At 43.4% G+C, this 23031-nt stretch overlaps 2 protein-coding genes across 4 annotated transcripts in view; one reads left to right on the top strand and one right to left on the bottom strand.

Annotated features, from left to right (window-relative positions):
• Window positions 1-106: 106 nt before the first annotated feature.
• The window catches only part of LOC134294916 (gastrula zinc finger protein XlCGF57.1-like), a 48189-nt gene continuing 25264 nt past the window's right edge, over window positions 107-23031 (top strand). For 2 of the 3 annotated variants that reach the window (XR_010001528.1, XM_062966756.1), the window contains exons 1-2: window positions 14316-14420; window positions 17922-18039. The gene's annotated coding sequence lies outside the window, so the exon portion shown is untranslated. Of the gene's footprint in view, window positions 679-14315; window positions 14421-17921; window positions 18040-23031 lie in introns of those variants that run through there. The other variant, XM_062966757.1, reaches the window with a different exon arrangement.
• Window positions 167-3208, bottom strand: LOC134294908 (zinc finger protein 239-like). Its single transcript, XM_062966748.1, has 2 exons — window positions 845-3208; window positions 167-306 (listed from the first exon to the last, which is right to left on the bottom strand). Exons 1-2 carry the CDS (start codon window positions 1428-1430, stop codon window positions 167-169), a joined length of 726 nt encoding a protein of 241 aa, XP_062822818.1. The 5' UTR covers window positions 1431-3208.

Genomic DNA, 23031 nt, shown 5'->3' with positions numbered 1-23031 from the left:
GTGGGTCCCCGAGTCTCCCCCGCGCCCCCCTCCGGCCTTGGCCTGCCTGGCCCTTCGCCTCAAGGCCTCCCTTCCTGCCTCCCTTCCTGCCCCCCCCCCCCATCTCCATCTCCATCTCCACGCAGAGGCGCCTCCCGCTCCTTGGCCTGGCCCCCCCTTCCCCGCTTCACCCGGCGCTTCCTCGGGCAGCCTGCCTGCGATGAGGAGCGGGCCAGGAGAGTCCGGCCCAGAGGCGGGAAGGCGCGGGCGAGTCTGCCTGGAGACGGATGACGCGGAGAGACGAGGCCCATTCCCATTGGCCGATTCCTGGAGTGACCGTTAACGGCAGAAGGGCGGAGCGGGGGGCGGGGGCGTTCCTGCCCGGAGACCGATGACGCCGCTCTGAGAGGAAGGCGGATTCTCATTGGGCGTTGAGAGGAAAGGAAAGAAGGGGCGTGTCTGTCCGCCTGCCTCTCCGCTTCTCTCGGGCCCCGCCCCTCTGTGGGAATCTTGCCCGCGGCCGCCATGTTTCTTGAGGGCGGAAGTGCAGCGAGAGGCGGGAAGACTCCGGGTGGGCGGGGCCGGGCGGCGCTCTTTCCTGTCAGCGCCTTCGAGGGAAGGAACGAAGGAAGGAAGGAAAGAAGGAAAGAGGAGGAGGAGGCCTTTCGGAGAGAGAGAGAGAGAGAGAGAGAGGAGGAGGTGGTGAGTGGGGGAGGGATGGGGGACTTCCGCCCTCCCTCCCTCCCTTCCTTTCTTCCTTCCTTCCTTCCTTCTTCTCGGCCTGTCTGTCTGTCTCTCACTGGCATTTGGAAACAATAGACATTGACAAAATCACGATCTGCCAACTGCAAAAAGCCACCACTTTGCCTGAAGCTCTTTCCACATTCCATGCAGTTATGTGGCTTCTCCCCTGTGTGGGTCCTTTGATGGGTACGGAGATTCACACCATCACTGAAGCTCTTTCCACAGTCCATGCATTTATGTGGCTTGTCCCCTGTGTGGGTCCTTTGATGGATACGCAGCTTTCCACTCTCACTGAAGCTCTTTCCACATTCCACACATTTATGTGGCTTCTCCCCTGTGTGGGTCCTTTGATGGATATTCAGATGTGCACTCCTACTGAAACTCTTTCCACATTCCATGCATTTATATGGCTTCTCTCCTGTGTGGGTCCTTTGATGGATACGCAGACTTCCACTCTCACTGAAGTTTTTTCCACATTCCATGCATTTATGTGGCTTCTCCCCTGTGTGGGTCCTTGGATGGATATTCAGATGTGCACTCTGAGTGAAGCTCTTTCCACATTCCATGCATTTATGTGGCTTCTTCCCAGTGTGAGTTTGTTGATGTTTATTAAGGGAGCTCCTCCCAATGAAACATTTCCCACAGTCCATACAATTATGTAGCTTCACCCCTGTGTGTGATTTTGACAAGGAATCAAGATTTTCCATTCTTTTATATTTATGATTCAAATATTATGCCAGAAGTTGACAATTATGTACTCCAGAACAGGATAAGATTTCCTCTTTTGAGTCTTTGTATTGATTGCTGTAGTCTTCTTTCCTCTTTACCAAGCCCCTCTTCTTACAGCACAATCATTCCTTTCCTCCTTGAATACACAGGCATGTAGTTGAAATATAATTTCTCCAACTTATTTCTTGTTCTTGTCAGTGCTGTGTACTTTCATTTCAGTCCTAAAAAGGGGCAAAGTGTTCTTCAGAAGGTACATTCAGAGGTTACCTGCCAGACAAATGAGAGGAAAATCTCATCAGGAGTGGAGCAAAGAAAGATCTCACTGGACATGAAAAACAATAGCCTAGTGCTGTAGCAAATGCAGGAGAAGAAGGGGAAATGACTAGCCCAACTCAGAGAGCCAATTGCCAAACAAAGAGAAATCCCTGCTCAGATACAAAGGGGATTGTGGCCCAAGATTCTGTGAATGAGATTTCTTGCTCTACAATTGGTTAAGCTTCTAATCCAACCTTTGTAAATGAAGACCTCTAACAGTATGGTCACCACAGAAAGGGGCTAAGGTTGGAAAGCATTTTCCTGATCGTCTCTATCCCTGCAGCATGATCCCTGTCCAACATTTCTAAAGCAAGGCACTTGGTGTCACGCCCGAGGCAACGGAGCACCAAGAACCTGACGCAGAGACCAATATCTATCTAATATCTTTATTAAGTAAATATATAAAAGTAATAAAAACAAGTGAAGAGTATAGTTCAGAAGCAGACCTATCAAATGAGGTCAAATATAGTCCAAAAATGTATTGTCCAATAAATGATATTAGAGTTCAAAGTTTTTAATCCAATAACCGAAACACACACTATTGCCAAGCAATAGTGTGGGGAAAATGCCCAGAGTCTTTGAAGTCCAAGGTAGCTTGAGAACAAGGCTGGAAACAAACTTGAATCTTTAAACAAGGTCCGTGAATGGTATAAAGAAGTTTGGCGAATGGCACTGAATGACAAGCTAACATCAAATTTAAAAGTAAAGAAGGGATTATGGGAAAAAAATGATTTTGAAAGTATTTGGAGAAAATTTCTAGAAAAATTATTGGAAAAAGAAGATGGGAATTTACCTCCAAATGAAGAATTGAACTTTTGGTGGGACTACAGAAGAAGAGATGGCTCTGGGGAAGGGGAGCACAGGGGTGGATGTAAATAAAAGAGGGGGAAATGTATAGAACATGTTTATATAATTGTAACTTTTTTTCAATAATAACAATAAAAAATATTTTAAAAAAAGGTCCGTGACTAGGAACAAGGCGAAACAGAGATTCTAAGAACAAGGTCCGTGGCTAAAAACAAGGCTAGACAAATCTTGAATACTTGATCCGGAAGGCAAGGAACTGGGGTTGCGGACTTTGCGAAGTCCACACAAGGCTGGAAACACGAAGTTGCTTCTGGAGCTGCTCTGTTGACTCCGCAACAATTCTAACGTGCCAGGCACCTATATTAGGGTCTCGTTTTCCCGCCAACGACCTCTTTCCCTAGAGAACGGGAAACGAAACCCAATTTTGTCCAGATGTGAAACTCCTTAGAATTTCCCAAGGGAAGCATGGCTAATCAGCCTGTTGTTTAGCTGCAATCCGTAAGCTCCTGCGAGTCTGTTCTCTCACTCCCCTGTCTGCAGAATAGGACTGTCTCCTAGGGAACGGGGGTGAGGAATGCCCAAGGTCTGTTTTACTGGGTTCTTGGGCGAAAACATCTGGCAGCTGGAAAGATTCCGGCTCTTGTTGAACCGGTGAAAAACCCATGTTTTCGTCTTCATCTGTCACGATTGCACTATGAGCAGGACTACAAGGCCCATGAGGCATCACACCTGGAGACATTGAGAGCACATTAGGCCACAGACATATTGTATTATTACAAGACCTATACCACAAAGGTATGTAATCTCAGGCAGAACAAATGCAAAGAGAGAGAAAAAGAAAAATATTAACTTCTACACTGAGACCACAAAAACAGAGATTGGGATGCAGAAGCACAGTGTAGAAAGACAGTTGCATCTGTCAAGTAGGGAAAATTTAGGTACGCTTTATGCGGGAGGCTAATTTAACTAATCTACAACACCATAAAACTGCTCACGAGGAAAAGAATGAGGAAGAACAGCCACCAATGGACGGTGAAGCAACAGCTCCCCCTGTGGCCTGAATCGTGAAGCTGGAAAGATGTTAAAATGCCTCTGTGTCTGTCTAAAACTGAATGTTGTTTGTCTGTTGGCATTGAATGTTTGCCATATATGTGTTCATTGTAATCCGCCCTGAGTCCCCTTCGGGGTGAGAAAGAAGGGCGAAATATAAATACTGTAAATAAATAAATAAATAAATAAAGGTACTCAGCCTAGCAGTTGGAATGGATGGCCTTTGGGGTCTCCCAAGGAAATAGTACTGTTAAATTTAAGTTGGTTAAAATACCCTAAAAATCAGGGATGTACAAATATTTATGGAACTTGGTGGGAATGATGCCCTGGTTATGTTGTATCACTGAAAATAGAAATTCAAGAGATCGCTCTTGCTGTTTTAAGTTGTTCATAAAAACTTTTTTAAATTCCTCAAAATCAGTGAATGACCTAAATGTTCTGAAACTTGTGTGTGTGTGTGTGGGGGGGGGGGGGGGAGACAGTGGTAAATATGTGCCACCAGGAGGAAGAACATCACCTGCTGCCCTGTTAACTTTAAGATTCTAAGGGGGCCGAGCTTAGCCTGGAAATGGCAGTTATTTTTGTCAGTTAGATTTTGTCAGTTGGTGAAGCACTGGAAGGAAGTGTAGGAAGCTAAAAGGAGCACAGAAATTCACGTCATGTCAGAACTGTGTTCAAGTTAGATTAAGAAACCATATAATGCAGTAATTGAGAAAGTCATGACAATATTGTATTAAAGTCACCTGAAAGATACAAAGAATCCAGTAATGTCAAGACTTTATTTATTTATTTATTTATGCTGTGTGGCAATATCCATCCAGAAATGCATAGACTTAAAAGATTTTTCTTTCCTCATAGAGATTTTGTAGTGGCAACAAGAGGAAAGGAAGTTCAATTTGTCTATTAATAACATATTTTGATTTACCAAATGCAGTCTCCGATCTGTCCCTCGTGCTACGGTGCCTTCCAGTTCATTTAGTTAAGCACAGAGATAGAACACTCCCTCCCTTGCGCAATTACATAACGAAAAAAGTAATGAAATATTTACAGTAAAACCCCGCTCGTTTGAGCCCCACTCGTTCAAGCCTCCGTGCAATCCGAGCAGGTGAACGGGGAGGGCCGCAAAGGCCCTTCCCGTTCACCTGCTCACTGACGTGCGTGTTGCTAGGTAGATAGCAAGCTACCTAGCAACATGCACAGGGCGCTCGCCCCTTGGGAGGTGGCCCCTGCGTGTTGCTAGGTAGATAGTAAGCTACCTAGCAACACGCAGGGGTCACCTCCCAAGGGGCGAGCGCCCCATGCGTGTTGCTTGGTAGCTTGCTTTCTACCTAGCAACACGCATGTCCGACTCTTTCGCCACGCCGGGCACCAGTGTTGCTGGGCCCGGCGTGACGAAGGAGCCGAGGTACGGGCGGGCAGGTGGGTGAACGGGGAGGGCTTTTGCGGCCCTCCCCATTCACCCACTCAATGGAGGTCTCCCCTCCGCTGGAAGGCAGCATGGATCCGGAAGGGTGCAAACTCCTCCGGATTCATGCTGCCTCCCAACCGAGAGGCCTGGTAATCCGAGTCATCCGGTTGACCGAGCTTAGGTCCGCCCGTTTGACTCGGACTACCGGGGTTCTACTGTACTTTCAATATGCAGCCCTGCTTGGCCCTATGTGTAGGATTAATTGTGAGGGGGACATGGGTTTAAAAAGAGATTTTTCAGAGATATCTCTAATGACTATAAGTCCCATATGTTCTGATTGTCTACTATTTGACCTAATTTGCAAAAGGCCTTTGCGATGCCTATGTCTGAGTGGGGCCCTATGTTTGAAAGAAAACGTTGATATTTGGAAAAGGTTGTTGCAGAAAGGGGAGTTACATTTACATCAGGCCATAACTGGTTAGATCGTACTCCCTAGGGGCCGGGCTGTGGCGCAGCTGGCTAGTAACCAGCTGCTATAAATCACTACTGACCGAGAGGTCATGAGTTCGAAGCCCGGGTCGGGTTAAGCCTCCGACCATTAAAAAAAAATAGCCCCGGCTTGCTGTTGACCTAGCAGCCCCGAAAGACAGTTGCATCTGTCAAGTAGGGAAAATTTAAGGTACGCTTTATGCGGGAGGCTAATTTAACTAATCTACAACACCATAAAACTGCTCACGAGGAAAAGAAGAGGAAGAACAGCCACCAATGGACAGTGAAGCAACAGCTCCCCCTGTGGCCGGAACCGTGAAGCTGGAAAGATGTTAAAAATGCCTCTGTGTCTGTCTAAAACTGAATGTTGTTTGTCTGTTGGCATTGAATGTTTGCCATATATGTGTTCATTGTAATCCGCCCTGAGTCCCCTTCGGGGTGAGAAAGAAGGGCGGAATATAAATACTGTAAATAAATAATAAATAAATAGAGTTCCCAGCGAATTTGGACAAAGGATCACAAAGAAGGAATCCAGAGGGAACCATTACGGAATGGATGCTTGACAGAAATACCGCGATATAACATATAGTTGGAATAAGAGAAGCCTGAAATAAGTTGGGAGATAGTACAGACCTGCAACTTCCCTACTGAAACAGGGGGCCAGTCAGTCAATTCAGAAGAATCTATCACTGAGCTTTGACTTTCCAAAAGAGGGTGGAAAAATGACTATATCCATTTGATGGAGAGATTGATGGGGTTGAATTACTTGAATTTCTCAGTCCATTGACCAAGCACCAAAACTGCTTAGAGCATTTTCTGAGGCAAGGAGGAGACAGCAGTTATTATAAATGGAAGAACGTCTGGTTTGGTAAAAATCCCATATGTCAAGAGTTAAATAAATATGAAGAATGGCTAAGTAAACTTGAAAAGCAAGAAATATCTGTGAAAATGGGAGAGTGGTTCAGAATCTGTCAATAAGAGTAAAAGAAAACGTGTATAAAGTCATATGGAGATGGTATACCACACCGGTTAAATGACACGAGATACATAGGAAACAAAGTAATCACTGCTGGAGATCTGGAATGCACAAAGGGACATATTTCCACTTATGGTGGGAATGCCCCTAGCTGAAGCGTTTCTGGAACAATACCCTATTTCCCCAAAAACAAGACATCCCCTGAAAATAAGACCTAGTAGAGGTTTTGCTGAATTGCTAAATATAAGGCCTCCCCCCCCCCAAAAAAAAAGACCTAGCAAAGTTTTGTTTGGAAGCATGCCCGCCAAACAGAGCTTGGAGGATGGGTAAATGCACGTGCCATAGATTATTGTACATGGAAATAATGGTAGTAACAAGAAATTCTTGATAGGATTCACAGTTTGTCTGGTTATGCTTGTTTGTGATGACAACTACTGTACAGTATATAATAAATGTTCATTCTTTTGTTCAACAATAAATGTGAATTCTTCTTCATGGAAAAATAAGACATCCCCTGAAAATAAGACCTAGTGCATCTTTGGGAGCAAAAATTAATATACTGTCTTATTTTTGAGGAAACAGGGTATATTTATGGAAATAGGGAACATTATAGGATAAACATTGCCCCGGATGCTACCGTGTTTCCCCGAAAATAAGACAGTGTCTTATATTAATTTTTGCTCCCAAAGATGCACTAGGTCTTATTTTCAGGGGATGTCTTATTTTTCCATGAAGAAGAATTAATATTTATTGTTGAATAAATAAAATGAACATTTATTCTATACTGTACAGTAGTTGCCATCATAAACCAGCATAACCAGACAAACTGTGAATTTCTTGTTACTACCAATATTTCCATGTACAACACTCTATGGTACGTACATTTACCGATCCTGCATGCTCTGATGTTCTGTTTGTTGCCCATGCTTCAAAACAAAAACTTTGCTAGGTCTTACTTTCAGGGGAGGCCTTATATTTAGCAATTCAGCAAAACCTCTACTAGGTCTTATTTTCTGGGGATGTCTTATTTTAGGGGAAACAGGGTAGGTTACCATTACTAATGGATGCCACAAAGTTGAATTTAGAATTGGAAGAAAAAGAATTGGTGATTATTTTACTCACAGTGGGAAGACTTGTGATTGCAAGGAATGGGAAGATAGTAACCAATAGGCATGGGCATGAAATTCATTCTTACCATTTCTTCCATGTCTTCCATTTATTCGGAAGCATGAAACAGAAAGCCCCCCTCCCCACACAAAACTCAGCTCGACACGAAAGCCTGCTTTCATGTGGAGCCAAAATTTCATGCATGCACACTTCTTCTCTTTTTCCTCCTCACTTCACTTCACTTCACTTCATTTCTTAACTAGCTGTGCCCGGCCACGCGTTGCTGTGGCGAAGTCTGGTGGTCTGGGAAATAAAGTATTGAGGAATTGGTGGTAGTTAAGGTCAAGGGTAAAGGTTTTCCCCAGACATTAAGACCAGTCGTGTCTGACTCTGGGGGTTGGGGCTCATCTCCATTTCTAAGCCGAAGAGCCGGCGTTGTCCGTAGACTCCTCCAAGGTCATGTGGGATGACTACATGGAGCGGCGTTACCTTCCCGCCGGAGCAGTACCTATTGATGCACTCACATTTGCATGTTTTCGAACTTCTGGGTTGGCAGAAGCTGGAGCTAACAGTGGGGGCTCTCTCCGCTCCCCCAATTCAAACCTGTGGCCTTTCAGTCCAGAAGTTCAGCAGTTCAGCTCTTTAACACGCTACGCCATCAGGGGATATTATTTCCTAAAGGTTGTGAATACACAATATTTCTGATTGGTTTTTTTTGTCTGTTGGAGGCAAGTATGAATGCTGCAATTAGGAAAAATGATTAGGATGTAATGGCCTTGCAGCTTTAAAGCCTGGCTCTTTCCTCCCTGAGTGAATTTTTTGTTGGGAGGTGTTAGCTGGCCCTGATTGTTTCCTGTCTGGAATTCCCTTGTTTTCAGAGTGGTGTTGTTTGCGATATTTTATGTGCTTCTACTGTCTGTGGCCCTGAGAAAACAGAGGATTTTCCAGACTTTGATGATGGGAATACTTTGTTGGGAGGTGTTAGCTGGCCCTGATTGTTTCCTGTCTGGAATACCCTTGTTTACAGAGTGGTGTTGTTTGCGATATTTTATGTGCTTCTACTGTCTGTGGCCCTGAGAAAACAGGATTTGCCAGACTTTGATGATGGGAATACTTTGTTGGGAGGTGTTAGCTGGCCCTAATTGTTTCCTGTGTGGAATTCCCCTGTTTATTTACTGTCCTGGTTTTAGAGATTATATTGTTCTGCATTATTCTATCCCAGTAATTATTTTATATTAAAGAAGAATCTCACTTATCCAACATTCGCTTATACAATGTTCTGGATTATCCAACGCAGTCTGCCTTTTCATAATCAATGTTTTTGTAGTCAGTGTTTTAAATTCATTGTGATATTTTAGTGGTAAATTTGTAAATACAGTACAGTAGAGTCTCACTTATCCAACATAAACGGGCCGGTAGAACGTTGGATAAGCGAATATGTTGGATAATGAGGAATTAAGGATAACCCTATTAAACATCAAATTAAGTTATGATTTTACAAATTTTAAGCACCAAAACATCATGTTAGACAACAAATTTGTCAGAAAAAGTAGTTCAGTACACAGTAATGCTATATAGTAATTACTGTATTTATGAATTTAGCACCAAAATATCACGATATATTGAAAGCATTGACTACAAAAATGCGTTGGATAATCCAGAACGTTGGATAAGCGAGTGTTGGATAAGTGAGACTCTACTGTAAATACTACATAGCATTACTGCGCATGGAACTACTTTTTCTGTCAAATTTGGTGTATAATATGATGTTTTGGTGCTTAATTTGTATAACGATTACCTAATTTGATGTTTAATTGGCTTTTCCTGAATCCCTTCTTATTATCCAACATATTCACTTATCCTGCCGGCCTGTTTACGTTGGATAAGTGAGATTCTACTGTATATTTCTAATCTTATATTATCTGCTCAGAACTGGATTATCTGAGGCCCCTTCTTCACAGCTGTATAAAATGCACACTGAAGTGGATTATATGGAAGTGTGGAGTCAAGGTAATCCAGTGCAAAGCAGATAATATAAGATTATAAATGGGTTATATAGCTGTGTGGAAGGGCCTTGAATCTACACTGCCATATAATCCAGTGCAAATTAGATAATCTGTGGAAGAAGTCTAAGTGAGGCCTAAATCTGCCTGTCCCCTAACTGAACCCTGGCTGTCCCTTGGTTGCTAGGCAACCAAGTGGGCAGAGATTAGCCCTCTAAACTGGCAGCAATTGGATAAAAAAAATTATTGCTCTCCCTCTAATTAGGACTTTATTTTTCTTTTCTTTTGGTTGTATCAACCTTGAGGCGTGGATGATGGGTTGTGTTGTCAAATTTTGGGGTTGGGGGGCCTGTACTTTTGTTGTTTTGTGAATTGCCGTGATGCCATCACTCTTTTATATATATAGATTAGTCGCTCTCCACCAGAGTGCTCCAAGCGACTTACAATTTAAAATATCATTCCACAATATAAAAACATTCAACATAAAAACATTCAACAGTGACTATTTAGTAAATTAGATCTGATTTACTTAAATGCACAACCAAACAGCCAAGTCTTGAGCGCTTTTACAAAAGATCGCAACTCTGATATTGCTCTAACATATGGAGGCAATGAGTTCCACAGAATTGGAGCATAGGTCGATAAGGCTGTACGCCTTGTGTGTGTGTGTGTGGGTGTGTGGGTGTGTGATTGCTGGCTGCAGGCAGGCAGTGAGAGGTGAATGTGCGCTTGCCAGGCCTGCCTGCGCCCTGCCACACACACACTTTCTGTCCAGTGAGAGTTTGTGTGTGGCGTGGGGTGTGCAGGCAGGCCTGGAAAGCTTCTGCGCACCTCTCACTGCCTGCCTGCAGCTGAGCGCCTGCACAGTCACACACCCCACCACACGCACACGTCCCGCTGCCCACCAAAGGAGGGAGGGGCAGTGGTTCCTTCCTACTTGCTTGCTGAGGTCTGGATGTGGGGCTGCCTGGCCATGACTTCTGTGAGTTAATGCAGGGCATTGTGGGCATCAGGGGAGGAGGAGGAGGAAGAGAAGAAGTGCAGTGCCTGCCAGGCAGCCGAACGCCTCAGGAAGGGGAGCCAGTGGGTAGGACGCCCCCCCCCCCCCATAATGGGACGATTTTTGGGCCCTTGAAACAAAACAATCGAAAGCAACCCTCCCAATTTCGGGAGGCTTTCCGAAAACAGATCAAGCCCCGCAACAAAAGCCGGAAACGAAACGTGGCAAGCTTTTACCCGAATGTACACCACTAGTAACCAATCTCACGCCAGAAATATGGGATGGGGAGGTACGCTTGAGGCCCAGGTGTCGGCCGTGGCCGGGAGGGCCTTTGCACAATTAAAACTTGTGCGCCAGCTGCATCCATACCTCAAGAAGTCTGATCTGACCACGGTGGTCCATGCCTTAGTTACCTCTAGACTGGATTATTGCAATGCGCGCTATGTGGGGCTGCCTTTGAAGACGGCTCGGAAATTACAATTACAACACTCAGCAGCCAGGCTTCTAACCGGAGCAAATTACAGGGCGCGCTCAACGCCTCTGTTTAAGGAGCTCCACTGGCTGCCATTTACTTTCCGGGCCCAATTCAAGGTGCAGGTTCTTACCTACAAAGCCCTAAACGGTTTGGGACCCACCTACCTTAGAGACCGCATCTCCCCCTATGAACCCGCACGTTCTCTTCGCTCGTCGGGGGAGGCCCTCCTCTCGCTCCCACCACCCTCACAGTCGTGGTTGGTGGGGACAAGAGAGAGAGGGCCTTCTCCGTCGTGGCCCCCCGGCTTTGGAACTCGCTCCCTAGAGAGATCAGGCAGGCCCCTACCCTCCTCTCCTTCCGGAAGAGGCTAAAAACCTGGCTCTTCCAAAAGGCCTTTGATGATTAATTGTTGTGGGTTTGATTTATCTGCCCATTCTACAATAGCTCCATCATTGATGCTTTGCCATTATTACATTGCACTTTATTGTCCAATTTAGCTGTGAAACTACCTCTACCCATTTTGGAATATTCTGCACTTTGGCCTAGATCTGTGTATTAGTCTCTTGTTTTTAACATTTTATGCTGTATGTTGATTTTAATGACTGTTTTATTGATGCTGATGTTTTTATTGTTGGGATAGTTGTTTTATTGTTTTGTTGTTGTTATTATATTGTATCGGGCAAGGCCTCATGTAAGCCGCCTCGAGTCCCTTCGGGGAGATGGGGTGGGGTATAAAAATAAAGTTATTATTATTATTATTATTGTTGTTGTTGTTATTATTACGGAATGTAGCCTTAAATGATAAACCATCAATGAAAAAGAGGGTGTTCAGAGGCGAAATTAAGAGATCAGATTTCAATTCATATTGGTCAGTTTTTATTAAATTCAACCAGTAAACAAATGTTATATGCTAAATTCCTGACCAACAAGTTGTACTGTTTTCCTTTTTTACTCTCTAAAATATATTTTATGGCAAAAGAAATTATACTTGTTCAGGCCTTGAGAGTGGGTTACGTGTTTGTAAAATGTTCATTCTTTTGTGTTCTTTTATACTGTAAATTGTTAATGTATGTAAATAAAATTTATATAAAAAATTTAAAAAGAGCTGTTTGTTGTTGTTGTTGTTGTATTTATACCCTGCTGTACCTTCCCAAAGGGGACTCAAAGCGATTTGACATATAAAATCATTAGAATACACTTTGAAATATACAAATATATAAACATTAAAACAGAATTAAACACAAACAGCACTAAAAATGGACAGTTCAATATCAATGAAAAATATCCAAAGTTAAAAACTGCAGCACCCACTAACCTGATCTTAAAAACCTTCCTCTTCAAAAGGCTGCCTAAATAAAAAAAAGTTATAGCCTGCCATCTAAAGGACAACAGGGAGGGGGCCATCCGGCTTCCCATGGCAAGGAGTTCCAGAGTTGAGGGGCATTTGCCACTGAGAAGGAAGGAAGGTCCGCTCTCTCGTTCCCACCAGTAAAGCTTGAGATGGAGGTGGGACCGAGAGAAGGAAGGGCCTCTCCTGAGGGGATCTCAGGGCCCGGGGAGGTTCATCCAAGGGGATGCGGTCAGCCAAACAGCCTGGACCTGAACCATCTAGGGCTTTAAAGGTCAAAACCAGCACTTTGAATTGTGCCCGGTAACAGACTGGCAGTCGGTGGAGGGGGGATGTCCAGTGCCTGTAGCAAGTCCCAGTTGGCAACCTGGCTGCTGCTCTTTGAATCAGTTGAAGTTCCCACCAACCATTCATGAGAGAGAAGGGCCTCTCTTGAAGATCTCAGCCAAATACCCTGGACCTTTTTTGTGTGTATTTCAGGAGCGACTTGAGAAACTGCAAGTTGTTTCTGGTGTGAGAGAATTGGCCTTCTGCAAGAAAGTTTCCCAGGGGACATTGCCCAGATGTTTTGATGTTTTTACCATCTTTGTGGGAGGCTTCACTCATGTCTCTGCATGGAGCTGGAGCTGATAGAGGGAGCTCATCCGTGCTCTCCCCAGGTTGGATTCAAACCTGGCAGCTTTCAGGTCAGCAACCCAACCTTCAAGTTACAAGGCTTTAACCCACTGCACCACAGGTAGCTCCTAGCCTGGACCAGGACCATCCAAATAATAATAATAATAATAGTAATAATAATAATAATAATAATAATAATAATAATAATAATAATAATAGACATTGACAAAATTACGATCTGTCAACTGCAAAAGGCTACCCTACTGGGATCTGCACGCATCATCCGAAAATACATCACACAATCCTAGACACTTGGGAAGTGTTCGACTTGTGATTTTGTGATACGAAATCCAGTATATCTATCTTGTTTGCTGTGTCATACAATGTAATAATAATAATAATAAAAATTGAAGGAAAAGCTGACAAGGAGAAGACCTGGCTCTGGCTCACAAATGGGACCCTGAAGAAGGAGACAGAAGGCCTGATCCTTGCAGCCCAGGAGCAAGCCATCAGGACAAAGGCAATTCAGGCCAAGATCGAAAAATCAGCTGATGACCCAAAATGCAGACTGTGCAAGGAAACCGACGAAACCATGGATCATATCCTCAGCTGCTGTAAGAAAATTGCACAGACAGACTAAAACAGAGGCACAACTATGTGGCCCAAATGATTCATTGGAACTTATGCCTCAAGTGCCACCTGCCAGCAGCAAAGAACTGGTGGGATCACAAACCTGCAAAAGTATTGGAAAATGAGCACGCAAAGAGACTGTGGGACTTCCGAATCCAGACTGACAAAGTTCTGGAACACAACACACCAGACATCACAGTTGTGGAAAAGAAAAAGGTTTGGATCATTGATGTTGCCATCCCAGGTGACAGTCGCATTGACGAAAAACAACAGGAAAAACTCAGCCGCTATCAGGACCTCAAGATTGAACTTCAAAGACTCTGGCAGAAACCAGTGCAGGTGGTCCCGGTGGTGATGGGCACACTGGGTGCCGTGCCGAAAGATCTCAGCCACTGGCATTTGGAAACAATAGACATTGACAAAATCACGATCTGCCAACTGCAAAAAGCCACCCTGCTGGGATCTGCACGCATCATCCGAAAATACATCACACAGTCCTAGACACTTGGGAAGTGTTCGACTTGTGATTTTGTGAAGCGAAACCCAGCATATCTATCTTGTTTGCTGTGTCATACAACGTCGTTGTGTCAATAATAATAATAATAATAATAATAGAAGCATAGAATCCAAGAGTTTGGAGAGAATCCTAGGGGCCATCCAGCCCAACCCTTTCTACTATGCAGCTGGACACAACCCAAGCTTTCACAACACATGGACAACGCATAAATACTATACAATACTAAAGGTAAAGGTTTCCCTCTGACGTTAAGTCCAGTCATGTCTGACTCTGGGGCCTGGTGCTCATCTCCATTTCTAAGCCAAAGAGCCGGCGTTGTCCGTAGACTCCTTCCCGCCGGAGCAGTACCTATTGATGCACTCACATTTGCATGTTTTCGAACTTCTGGGTTGGTAGAAGCTGGGGCTAACAGTGGGGGCTCTCTCCGCTCCCCCAATTCAAACCTGTGGCCTTTCGGTCCAGAAGTTCAGCAGCTCAGCGCTTTAACACGCTGCGCCATCAGGGGATATTATTTCCTAAAGGTTGTGAATATACAATATTTCTGATTGGTTTTTTTTTGTTTGTTGGAGGCAAGTATGAATGCTGCAATTAGGAAAAATGATTAGGATGTAATAGCCTTGCAGCTTTAAAGCCTGGCTGTTTCCTCCCTGAGTGAATTTTTTGTTGGGAGGTGTTAGCTGGCCCTGATTGTTTCCTGTCTGGAATTCCCTTGTTTTCAGAGTGGTGTTGTTTGCGATATTTTATGTGCTTCTACTGTCTGTGGCCCTGAGAAAACAGGATTTGCCAGACTTTGATGATGGGAATACTTTGTTGGGAGGTGTTAGCTGGCCCTGATTGTTTCCTGTGTGGAATTCCCCTGTTTATTTACTGTCCTGGTTTTAGAGATTATATTGTTCTGCATTATTCTATCCCAGTAATTATTTCATATTAAAGAAGAATCTCACTTATCCAACATTCGCTTATACAATGTTCTGGATTATCCAACGCAGTCTGCCTTTTCATAATCAATGTTTTTGTAGTCAGTGTTTTAAATTCATTGTGATATTTTAGTGGTAAATTTGTAAATACAGTACAGTAGAGTCTCACTTATCCAACATAAACGGGCCGGCAGAATGTTGGATAAGCGAATATGTTGGATAATAAGGAGGGATTAAGGATAAGCCTATTAAACATCAAATTAAGTTATGATTTCACAAATTAAGGACCAAAACATCATGTTAGACAACAAATTTGGAAGAAAAAATAGTTCAATACGCAGTAATTCTATGTAGAAATTACTGGATTTATGAATTTAGCACCAAAATATCACGATATATTGAAAGCATTGACTACAAAAATGCGTTGGATAATCCAGAACGTTGGATAAGCGAGTGTTGGATAAGTGAGACTCTACTGTAAATACTACATAGCATTACTGCGCATGGAACTACTTTTTCTGTCAAATTTGTTGTATAATATGATGTTTTGGTGCTTAATTTGTATAACGATGACCTAATTTGATGTTTAATTGGCTTTTCCTGAATCCCTTATTATCCAACATATTCACTTATCCTGCCTGCCTGTTTACGTTGGATAAGTGAGACTCTACTGTATATTTCTAATCTTATATTATCTGCTCAGAACTGGATTATATGAGGCTCCTTCTTCACAGCTGTATAAAATGCACACTGAAGTGGATTATATGGCAGTGTGGAGTCAAGATAATCCAGTGCAAAGCAGATAATATAAGATTATAAATGGGTTATATAGCTGTGTGGAAGGGCCTTGAGTCTACACTGCCATATAATCCAGTGCAAATTAGATAATCTGTGGAAGAAGTCTAAGTGAGGCCTAAATCTGCCTGTCCCCTAACTGAAACCTGGCTGTCCCTTGGTTGCTAGGCAACCAAGTGGGCAGAGATTAGCCCTCTAAACTGGCAGCAATTGGATAAAAAAAATTATTGCTCTCCCTCTAATTAGGACTTTATTTTTCTTTTCTTTTTGTTGTATCAACCTTGAGGCGTGGATGATGGGTTGCGTTGTCAAATTTTGAGGTTGGGGGGCCTGTACTTTTGTTGTTTTGTGAATTGCCATGATGCCATCACTCTTTTATATATATAGATATATATAATATACAATAATTTATAAATATACAATATATTGTACGTACTTGTAATATTGATAATAATATTATAATGCAATACAATATTATACTAATTAATAATATAATATAATATTAATTATATATTATATATTAAATGTAATATTACTAATAATATTACCATGAAATTATATAGTACAATATAGTAATTTAATTGCTTATATTGTGCTATGCTAATAATATATTGTATGTACATTTGAATTGTAAGCCGCTCTGAGTCCCCTTCGGGGTGAGAAGAGCGGCATATAAATGTAGTAAGTAAATAAATAAATAAATAAATAAATAAGTCTCTCCCTCAAACGGATATAGTCATTTTTTCCAACCTCTTTCGGGCTGATGAGTTAGAAACCCAGAGCTCAGGGGTAGATTTTGGAGCCTCCGGTGGCCTAGGGGATAAAAGCCTCCGGGCTTGAAGGTTGGGCTGCTGACCTGAAGGCTGCCAGGTTCGAACCCCACCCAGGTGAGCTCCCTCTCTCAGCTGCAGCTCCATGCAGGGACATGAGAGAAGCCTCCCTCCCACAAGGATGGTAAAACAGCAGAACATCCAGGCAACGTCCCCTGGGCAACGTCCTTGCAGACGGCCAATTCTCTCACTCCGGAAGCAACTCGGGTTGCTCCTGACACGAAAAAAAAGCGACAGATTCTCCTGAATTGACCGACTGGCCCCCTGTTTCAGTAGTGAAGGAGCAGACCTGATCGTTGGTCTAAAAAATGGAAAAGTACTTGGATCGGAGTTAATTATCCCGGAGATTCTGACATCGGATCCTGAGTGGTGGACCCTCTTCTTGGTGGCAGTCTTCACCATCATTAACAACACGGGCATCCTACCAAACCACTGGCAATTTGCCATTATAGTTCCAATCTACAGAAAAGGTGACCCTCCCGATCCTTCCAATTACTGGCCAATTAGCCTTCTATCGGTAATTGGAAAGCTTTGTGCAAAATTCCTATTAATAAAGTTGTTGACCAGGCTGGACCAGAACAAAACCATCAGCCCTGAGCAAACTGGATTCCGTAAGGATAAATCCGCCTTGGATCACTGCTTCGTACTTTCTCAAATACAGTAGAGTCTCACTAATCCAAGCCTCGCTTATCCAAGCCTCTGGATAATCCAAGCCATTTTTGTAGTCAATGTTTCCAATATATCGTGATATTTTGGTGCTAAATTCGTAAATACAGTAATTACAACATAACATTACTGCGTATTGAACTACTTTTTCTGTCAAATTTGTTGTCTAACATGAAGTTTTGGTGCTTAATTTGTAAAATCATAACCCAATTTGATGTTTAATAGGCTTTTCCTTGATCAGTCCTTATTATCCAAGATATTCGCTTATCCAAGCTTCTGCCGGCCCGTTTAGCTTGGATTAGTGAGACTCTACTGTACTCCATGTGTTACTGCATTACTCCCAGTTTTTGATCTCTCTTATCTTGACATCCATTGCTTAAACTACTAAAAAGAATCCCCCCAAAAGTTGATCTGTCTTCTATATTATTGTCAATTATTTTGAAATCCAATAGTCCTGTCTTTCTTCTTCAATCATCATCTTGTATTTGATCTTGGTTCAATTGCTTGTCTTTTCCTTTCAGTATTGATTCCCCGCCCTTCTCGCCCCGAAGGGGACTCAGAGCGGCTTACAGAACACGCATACGGCAAACATTCAGTGCCTGATTCTACAATTAACAAGGACAGACAACGCAGACACAGGTAAAAACAACTTTTCCCATCTTATTTTCGGCATCTTGGAGGCTGTGCTCAACACTGGACATGGGGGGAGGGGGGGGGCTGTCACTTCATCTTCCATGTTGAGGAGCTTCTTCCCGATCAGTGTCCTTAAGGGCATCTTTATTACCTCCCCACTGAAAGCAGTACCTATTTATCTACTCACATTTCTGCTTTCGTCCTGCTTGGTGGGCAGGTGAGCTGTGGCTATTTAAAACTGAAATAGACTGAACATATACCAATTCCAATTAACACGTTAAAATATGACACGATGTAACAAATGACACAAGGTAAATGACAATATAACAAAATTTGAAAAATGTTCTGCTCCTGGTTTGAAAGTATTGTTTCCTGTTTTATTGTGCATTCCTTACTTGGAAAGGAGTTGCTCTACTCCGGAAACTTGGTTTTGTGGCTGCCACAAAGGAGTGAGAATTGAATTGGTTGAGACCTGGTGATGAGGAATTTATTGAAAAACCAGAGCAAAATGTGCTACAGCAGGATGTCCCTCCCGCAGAAACCAAGTTTTTGGGTTTGAGAAACTTTTCCCATGTTTTTGTGATGGAATCCATTAGGAAATGGCATTTCTTAAGTTCTTCTTGATTGTTCCTGGCAACTTGCTCCTTTTTAAAGAAAACTGTGGTTTCGTTGTATTTTAGCCTGCAGAAGAGAAGGCTGAGAGGAGACACGATAGCCATGTACAAATATGTGAGGGGAAGTCATAGGGAGGAGGGAGCAAGCTTATTTTCTGCTGCCCTGCAGACTAGGACACGGAACAATGGCTTCAAACTACAGGAAAGGAGATTCCACCTGAACATCAGGAAGAACTTCCTCACTGTGAGGGCTGTTCGGCAGTGGAACTCTCTCCCCCGGGCCGTGGTGGAGGCTCCTTCTTTGGAGGCTTTTAAGCAGAGGCTGGATGGCCATCTGTCGGGGGTGCTTTGAATGCGATTTCCTGCTTCTTAGCGGGGGGTTGGACTAGATGGCCCTTGAGGTCTCTTCCAACTCTACTATTCTATGATTCTATGATTCTATGATTCTATTACCAAATGAATTTTAGAAGATTATTAGTCAAATCTGTTTGTTAGTAAGTTAGTGTTATACGTACACGAATTAATAGATACCATTATCCTTCACCCCCCTTTCCCGCTACACAGCCTTTCTATGAACTAATGTCTCTTACATGAGGGGTTTGTCCATACTATTTAAAACAGATATAAAACAATCATCTGGTAAAGCACCACATTTTAAAATCTCATTCTTCTTGATCTCTTGTTCAGCCCATTTTTTCTTTTTTTATCTTCCGATCAGCGTTTTTAGTTCCAACTACTCATCGTTTTTTGGACTTCTCCTTTCTTTAATATCTGCTTTCACTACGTCCTGCTTTCACCATTCAAGAATATAATCTCGCTCATTCTTGTTTAAAGGCATTGTGGTCTCTTTCTTGGCCTTTGTTTCCTGTGCGGCATTCAGCATTTGCTTCAGAGGTCTGAACAACCTGTGTCTCTTAGTATATTCCAGCTCTTTTTGAAGAGATTTGGTTTGGCCTCTTCTTCTGGCCCCAGATCTCTTCTGTGGTATCTCCCAACTTAATTGGAGGCTTCTCTTGTTCCACCTATAATAATAATAATAAACAACTTTATTTTTATATCCCGCCCCATCTCCCCGAAAGGACTCGGGGCAGCTCACAACAGGGACAAGCCCGAAACAACAACACAACATATTTGACAGAAACTTAAAACATTCCAACGATACACAAAATAAAATAATGGACAATACATTAAAATCCAAGCAGATAAAATCAGAATAATTAAAAGCAAACCAGCGGGGACATGTTTCATAAAGTGCTGTATCATGGAAATAACTAACAGTGATAAAGTGCCATATGCTTTTAAAACAGAAAGAAGTATTCTAATAACAGCTCTATTGGGCCTATTTATTCAAAGGCGCTCCGGAACAACCATGTTTTCAATTCCCGGCGGAGAATGGGCAGGGAAGGAGCTAACCTGATGTCAAGGACAGAACGCCACAAGATAAGATATAACAAAGTTTATTGGAGTTACAGAACCAAAAATGCCCGTAAAAGACAAGGGCTAGGCAAACATTGGCCTTAAAAGTAAAAAGACACAAGGAAAACGTTCAAAAGATAAACCGGATTAAACCGGAGTTTAATCCGGGTTAAACCAAAAAAGCTTACTTCAGCCTGGGACTAAAACAAACAAAAGCTGGTGAACAAAAGGTTCAAAGGAATACAAAAAACGCAGCAGATGCTTCTCTGCTGCCAAAAGCTATGTTTGAGTAACTAAGAGGTTACTCCTCCACACAGCAAGCAATTTCCAGATACAAACGCAGCATTCAAGGGCAGAAGCGGTCAGCAAAGTTCCAATCCGGTCCGAAGGTCGTAAGGCAGGTACAGACGTTTGTAGTTCACCAGGTCCAACGATAATCACAGGAAGGAGAGTCCGAGGCCGTAGTCAGTCAGTCAGTCCAGAATAAACAGATGGCGTCCGTCAAGAAGACGACGGAGGTCCAAGGTAGTCAGCAAACGAATCACACCCGTCTTCAGGAATTTCCCACACAGAGCCCAAGCGTTCGTCCAGATTACCTTGCCCAACGCAATTAGCCATTGCTTCCAAACCCCATTTTATGCCAGTTTACAGCTCCTCATCACTATCAGCTGTTACCCTAATTCCAGGCGTTTCCTCATCACTTTCCTCATCACAACTGAAGCACCTTTGACTACGCCCCACAGCATCCCCAGCTGTGGATCCCGTCCCATCCCTCCAGCTTGTCCACGGGTCTAATCCTGAAGGTCCCCAATCGCCTTCCATACTATCATTGCCAGTGGCACCCTCACACAAGTCCATTCCATGTCATCCTCCTCTGAGCTAACCATCTCTTCCTCCATTCTCTCAGTAAAACCCTCAAAGGAATCCTCGTCAGATGGTTCTGCAAATAAGTCCCGCAGCCGCTTCCTTTCTCGCTCCTCGAGAGTATCTGACTCCCGAGGAGTCTTACGACCACGTCTCCCAGTATCAGAGCCATAAGGCTCAACCATAACACCTGATCTCCTTAGGGAGAGAGTTCCAGAGCCGGGGGGCCACTGCCGAGAAGGCCCTCTCCCTCCCTCGTCCCCACCAGCCGCATTTGAGACAAAGGCGGGGGCGAGAGGAGCGCCTCCCCGGATGATCTTAGGGGGTCCCCGGGCTCTGGTGGAGGCTCCTTCTTTGGAGGCTTTTAAGCAGAGGCTGGATGGCCATCTGTCGGGGTGCTTTGAATGAGATTTCCTGCTTCTTAGCGGGGGGTTGGACTGGATGGCCCATGAGGTCTCTTCCAACTCTACTATTCTATGATTCGCGTTGGTTCGTAGGAGAGGAAGAGATCACGTAGATAGGCAGGTCCTGAACTGTTTAAGGCTTTATAGGTAATAACCTGCACCTTTAATTTGGCCCGGAAACTTTCGGAAACTTTTCCAGTTTCAATTGTCCTTCTTTGGGGGCCACTAGAGAATTCTTCATGATGGTATTCATTTCTTCCAGCTTATTGTTGGCACTATCGATTAATCCATTCAAAATTTCCACTGGTTTCATAACTTCTATATGTTTAGCCAATATCTTATTATGTTGTTTTCCTTTCTCCATTTTAGGAGGTTTCAACTGAACATTGGATTTGTTATGTAACCACTTTTATCCAATAGATATCATATTGTGATAAGTTTTCAAATAAATGTCTTTTCTAAACACGCTCCTCTATTTGGCAATGCTTCAGGAAGATGTTTTGACTTCTGTTCAATTCAAGGTCTCACTGAAAAATCTTCCTTATTTCCTTTCTCTTTTCTCTCTAATCCAGAACATTACAAATCACGATTGCATTGGGATTGTACCTATTTCGTCACAAGAAGAACTTCACTTTATCTTCTATTTCAAAATTTGAGCTTCCCCATTCATTCTTGTTTCTCCTCTTTCTTCCTTTTCTGTTTTCAGAGTTCTCTCTTTGTCTTTGTCTATAACAGATTTCATATGCAATAGGGTAACAGTGTAAATCAATGTTTCTCAACCAGGGGGTCGGGACCCCTGGGTAGGTCACGAGGGGGATGTCAGAGGTGTTGTCAAAGACCATCAGAAAACACATATTTCTGATGGTCTTAGGAACCCCTTTGGCAGTCCTTGTGAATGTGATCAACAAATTCTCTGGTTAATTGGGGGACCATTTTATTTAATTAATTAATTATTTTATTAGACTTGTATACCGCTACTCCCAGTTTGGCTCGGAGCGGTTTACGGAAATAGATTAAAACAATACACTTAGCTTTAAAATAACAATAACAACAATAAAAACAGACATAGCCCCGAGTTTTTCACCCATCGAAAGCTTGTCGGAAGAGCAAGGTTTTGCAGGCTTTCCGAAAGGCAAGTAGGTCTCGGATAGTTCGAGTTTCAACTGGCAAGGCATTCCATAAATGAGGGGCTACAATCGAGAAGGCTCTCTGCCTAGTAGAAGACAAATGATAAGTCCGTATGTTAGGGACTTCAAGCAAATTTTGGTCTTTGGACCGAAGTAATCTCTGGGGTTGGTAGGGGGATAAGCGGGCCCTCAGGTACGCCGGCCCCAAACCATGTAAGGCCTTAAAGGTTACTACCAGTATCTTGAAAGTAATCCGGTACTCAATCGGTAGCCAGTGCAGCTGTTATAGGATTGGGGTGATACGCCACCTCGCCGGCACCCCGACGAGAAGACGGAGCCGCTGCGTTTTGCACCAGCTTTAGTTTCCGGATCACTGACAGAGGAAGACCAATGTAGAGGGCGTTACAGTAGCCGAGCCTCAAGATGACCGTCGCCTGGATCACCGTCGCCAGGTCGTTCCTAGAAAGGTAGGGAGCCAGTCGCCTAGCCTGACGTAGATGGAAAAACGCAGATCTGCTCACAGCAGAGACCTGGGCCTCCATTGTGAGCAGAAGGTCCAATAAAACCCCAAGA

The sequence above is a fragment of the Anolis carolinensis genome, unplaced genomic scaffold (genome assembly GCF_035594765.1).
Source record: "Anolis carolinensis isolate JA03-04 unplaced genomic scaffold, rAnoCar3.1.pri scaffold_29, whole genome shotgun sequence".
NCBI lineage: Eukaryota > Metazoa > Chordata > Lepidosauria > Squamata > Dactyloidae > Anolis > Anolis carolinensis.
Note: the sequence above shows the minus strand (reverse complement) of the source record. Positions and strands in the feature narration are given on the sequence as shown.